The sequence below is a fragment of the Notolabrus celidotus genome, chromosome 21 (genome assembly GCF_009762535.1).
Source record: "Notolabrus celidotus isolate fNotCel1 chromosome 21, fNotCel1.pri, whole genome shotgun sequence".
Lineage (NCBI taxonomy): Eukaryota > Metazoa > Chordata > Actinopteri > Labriformes > Labridae > Notolabrus > Notolabrus celidotus.
Window position 1 is genome coordinate 23,838,917 of NC_048292.1, and position 5,331 is coordinate 23,844,247.

General features: G+C 41.5%; 1 protein-coding gene across 1 annotated transcript; it reads right to left on the reverse strand.

Annotated features, from left to right (window-relative positions):
- Positions 1–262: 262 nt before the first annotated feature.
- LOC117805445 (NXPE family member 3-like) lies at positions 263–4,835 on the reverse strand (the record flags this gene model as incomplete). Its single annotated transcript, XM_034674176.1, has 5 exons — positions 263–1,039; positions 1,123–1,329; positions 1,650–1,720; positions 2,599–2,897; positions 4,413–4,835. Coding segments are annotated over 5 exons (1,548 nt in total), but the record flags the coding sequence as incomplete, so codon positions are not given.
- Positions 4,836–5,331: the final 496 nt, after the last annotated feature.

A 5,331-nucleotide genomic window follows, 5' to 3' on the forward strand; every position in this document is an offset into this window, starting at 1 on the left:
CCTAAAAGACTGATCCTAAAATAACCCCTGATCAAGAGTATGACCCATACATGCTTATACACTTCCATTCCAGGATGAACCCTTGACTTCAAGGGACAGTCTGCTAAAGAGATAAGGTGGCTTTATTCAATATGAACAGAGTAATAATACTGAGTAAGCTAATGAGACAATTATGGGAATTAATCATTTAATACATAAGGCAGGTATTACAGTTTATGTCATTTTATATTACATATATAATATAATATAAATGTGTTAACAGCAAAACATCCCAGTGATCACAGTACAAATTTTTCTCTCCACGCCTACGTCTTACCATTATATCATAAGCATGACCCTCTAGGTGCTTACTCTGTGATAGTTGATAAATTGTGAGACAATTGGACAATGATGACACATTATACTTAATTAATTTATTTCTCTCCTTTTAGTGTTCATGAGTAGATTAACGATTAATTTCTATATTCCTTCCTTGAACTGCACAGCTAGCTTCACTTTTTGGGGCATATGTAGGACAAGAGAACATTAACCATATTCTTGATGATGGGAGGTGGTGGGTGAAGGTTGTGTGCCAGGTCGTGGGCCAGAACCATCCCCCAGGCGTCTATCCACTGAACATTGAGTCCTTTGAACATGGCTCTGAGCACCAAGTTGATCTGATATACGTACCAGTCACTGTTGTTCATCATGCCAGATTGCCGTACAGTTTGGACATTTCCAGTCCTGATGACCACCAGCGTGCCTGGAGCCCTATCCAACAGACGGACCACCGCCCTGCGGATGCTCTGCATTCGTCTTATGAAGAGCTCAAATGGGAACGTGCTGAAGTGGGCCCAGATACTAAGGACTACAACTGTATTAGTGCCTCCAATTAACCCATCCAATTCATTGGCAACATAACGCTCCTTACTGGCTGGAATTGAGAATATACGAAGAGGAAGACCGTGGATGCGGTATGTAAGCACAAAGTTATTTGCATTGTCCAATATCATGAAAGGTCCTACTCTCACCGGATTGTTCAGGTTTATCTCCTGAGCATCTGAAAGAATGACAGAAAGAACAGATTAAACTGTGATGTGAATAAATTCAAAGAGCTGCCTGAAGTCTCTGTGGATCAGCTACCTGGCAATGAAGCCTTGAAGTACTCAAACCACTGTCTCAGGGTGGAGTCTCCATACATGTAGACCATCTTTCCTTTCAGACACTGACTGATGGCAGTGGAGTTGTTGAACTGTTGAAGTCTGGTGCCATCTAGAGCTCTCCACACACCCTTGTAGTAATACCCTGAGGGTCCCAACTTCTCACTGCCGTCATCTGGCCCGGATTGCCCTACGATATAAACAAAAGAACTCACTCATTTCACTTGATAATATTAAGGACATATAAACCTTTGTGTGCTGAGCCCAAGTGTGTGCTTACAGCTCCTACTTTGTGCTTGGATGAAAGCTGGAGTTAAGTGGTTTTATGAAGCTTTTATGGGATAGTAACCAAACACAGCTGGTGCCACGTTGAGCTTTATGCCCAGTACGTCTTTCATCCAACACCAGCAAGATGCATTTAAAGTCAAACCACTTTTACTTATTGTCTTGAGCACATTCAGGTTTGAGCCTTTATCATAGGTAATGGTGGAAGACGAAAAAAAACTTTACCTCCCGTTTGTGGCAAAACAGTGACACTGTCAGGTCCTGATGCCTTAATGTAGACTTTCAAGTTGACACCCCTGAAGAAAGAAATACACAATAAGGTATCTCATATACACATCACAATATGTAAAACCACTGCCTGAGGGGGATTTACCAGAAGGTAAGGCTTTGATTGTAATGAACTTCTCAAGGCGATACATGTCTGTTTTTGTTTCTTAAATGATTCCGCCTTTAACGTTTTGATTGGTATTACCTCATGCTATAATCTTCAGACACAACCTTCACAGCTTGTAGTAGGATGTGACAATGCCACATCATACAAGAACGTGTCAAAAATAATAATTTTGTGGAAAAAAGGAAAAAAATGAGTGTTTGATTTGTCTTTGTGAAATGTAAAGATTCCACTGTTAGAGAGGTATGTGTATGTGCGGTTAATTTTATTATCTGGAATGGGACTGAAGTTATTTAGGGAAGATGTGACGTGGAAGGAGAGAAGGAACAGGAGGAGAAAACATGAATTCTGTAGCACCAGGCCGGACTGCAGCTACTGCCTGGACCCACAGACTGTTTCATTTGAAAATAAATGTTATATGACTATGGACTTTAAACAGAACTGTGTGGAATACGGATGATATTTAAATGGCTGTTTTGACGTAATTCCATTTTCATCAGAGAGAGCCGAGTGTTTTTAAATCTCACATATGGTTTGCAGAATGGATCAACCTTAAAACGCAGAAAGAATAGGGTAAGGATTGACTTTAAAAATATGAACACTGGTTTTGGTTCAGTTTGATGTGTTAAAGTTTTCTATGTTTGTTTTACTTCTAAAAGAACCCCTTGAGCTTCATCATTGACAAAAAGCAAAGTCGAGTGTTACAATGAGATACTTAATGTTTACTTTGTGTGTGTTTTACTACATGAGAAACAAGATATCACTTTTTCTGTGCTCCCTCACTTTTGGAAGAGCTTCTCCTTCTCGTTCTTGATCCCTTGATACTTGTATCCTGTTATCCTGTGGCTGACCCGGGCTTCACAGCTGAGTTTCTGTGGCTTGTAGCAGAACCAAGGGTCCCCTGTGTGGAGGTCAGTGTAGTTGCACTGTGACTGGTTGCTTGGAGGTAAGCAAACATTACAGACTGTAGTTTCAGAGACTGAGCCAGAGCGGAAGACGCCTTTGAAGATAACCCTGTCAGGTCTTTCTATGTTGAGCATGCGCAGAACTGTGACAGCCTCGCTTGTGTGAAGAAGTATCACCTGTCAGAACAGAGAGGCAGAGTTTTCACCCAGTGTAAGGCTCAGTCATATCAGTAAATAAACCAAAACACCACATACACATTAAGTCCAAGTCACATTAACGTTGGCAACAACCTACAAAAGAGAAAAGAGAAGCTTGCTCTCATTGTCTGTGGAACTAAGAAATTAAATGGTATCAGCAGGGGGGGAGGGGTAGGCCAGTACAGTCTAGTACTTCATGCTGAACAATTCAGTGATGGCAGTATGCAGGATCAGAAAGATGGGGGAGCTGCTACCTAAAGCAAACATTCATATGGAGGAAATTTAAATGTGATTTAAGTGATGAGGAAAGGACTCATATACATGACTTCAAAAGCAGTAATAGCACACAGTGTAGGGATGTTGTTTAGTGTTACAAGTCCTGCATTCGAATTCTTTATAGTATAATAATGTTAACATCAAATTATGGTTCAACCATAAGAAAATATCCTTATTGTGTGGAACAGTTCAATACAGAAACATATGAATTACATTACTGAATCACAACAGTTGATTGTTATAGTGTGGTCATCACCTGAGTGTCACAGCCAGTAAAAATGGTGCCAACTAGGGGTGTAATGATTCACCTCCTACATTGATTTATCGATTTATATTCCTATGATCAGACTACATCGATCTGTGCTCGGCAGGTTGGCCTTCCGGACGACATATATTGATCTAACATAGTTTCAAAAGGTAACAAAGGCGCCATGGGATTTCACACAACACTGACCGTCCAGGCACCTCTTGCAGCGTTCCCACTGCAGCAGCAGCGCAAGTTAACATCAGCTTTGCAGAAGCCTCAGGCCTCACCAGCAATTCATTATTAATTACTTTATACCTGATTCCCTTACAAGAAACAACAGGAATCTAGTACTGCCCAGTATCAAGGGATTTATTTCACAGTCACACTGGTTGAATTTTTTGGCTAAAAAGTTACTGAATCGATTTCAAGTCACTGAATCGTTTTGGATCGTATCGTTCTAAATGAATATCATCCTTTAATCGTATCGGCAGCCACGAATCATGATACGAATCGAATCGTTATTAAAAAGAATCGTTGCACCCCTAGTGCACCCCTATTAGTCTGAATCCATGAAGTTACTTCTAAATTACATCTCATCCCAGAGATATAAAGAAGCAGAGGCAGGCTAGCAATATATGAAAATGAAGGCTTATAGCGAGGAGGCACAAAGCCATTTTCTTCTCCACTTTTCTTTTCTGCTCCACCAGCTGAGCTAAACCAGCACCCCACAGCTGGGCATTATCATAATAGGGATCAATGGGTATTGACTCATTATTTGAAACAGCCTCAAGTGGCCATTACAGGAACTGCAGTTATTGGCAGTTCCATGTTGACGTCTTTTTTTCAAGAAGTCTGGGTAGAGGTTGGGATTACACAGATTTTAATACCTGTTGTACAAAAACATTGAATATATCAGCCTTTAGAATCACCTGAGCAACAATAAAATATAAGCAGACAGTCTTTAGCTTTACCTCAACCCGTGTGCTTCCTTCCCAGAGTAAAGGGAATAGAGCAGAGTAAGAGCCATTAAGGTGATCCACCACTCGTCCAGTCACACCTGCTCCGAGTCCCTTGCTGTGCAATGCTGCAACCAAGAAATCTCCTCCAGTTTTCTTGGCATGACCTTGGAAGTCAAACATTTTTATCAAAACCTCCAGCTGATCTCCTACATGCCACTCTCCTCCTCCGCTCTTTGGGAGAATGGTGAAGGTGCTGTTGGCAGGATGACTCGTCTGCTCCAATGACAGAGGAGTTGGTACAAGTGGAGTTTCAGGCAACGCAATTAAGTCTAAGAAGTGGCGTTCCTCTTGAGCTTCTGCAGGCGGCAGGGGCTTGAAGGTGCAGAAGCCCTGAGTCTTGGGAGGATCAGTGGATATGTTCTTGAAGTTGATGGAATATGGTCATTTAGGCTTGAACTGCAGGGTTCGGAGAGAAAGATGATGACAATGATGCATTAAACAATGAGATAAATAAACTGAACACTGCTGAGTCTTCAACCGAACCTATAGGCAGGGAGCCAGACTTTTGCCTGAGGTGGCCAAACTGGTACTGACTCATACATGAGGTGCATTGATTTACTCACTCTGTGTCCACAAATCATATCTAGTGGAACTTAGATTAACTTATCATACATGTATGTTATCCCAGAGGGCCACTCTATCAAACGCTGTGACACACAGAGTTATATCCTCAGCAGTGATCTCTCCCCAAAGAAAGTGTGTCACTTCATCAGATAGATGCCACGGTAATTAGGCATGTGGACAGGACTCACAGACACATGGACATGCATGAGATCTAATGAATTGATGTCAGGGGACAGGAAACAAAGGCCCCCTTTACCTTCCCCTATCATAAAATCATTTTGCCAGTGTATGAGCATGTGTGCGATAC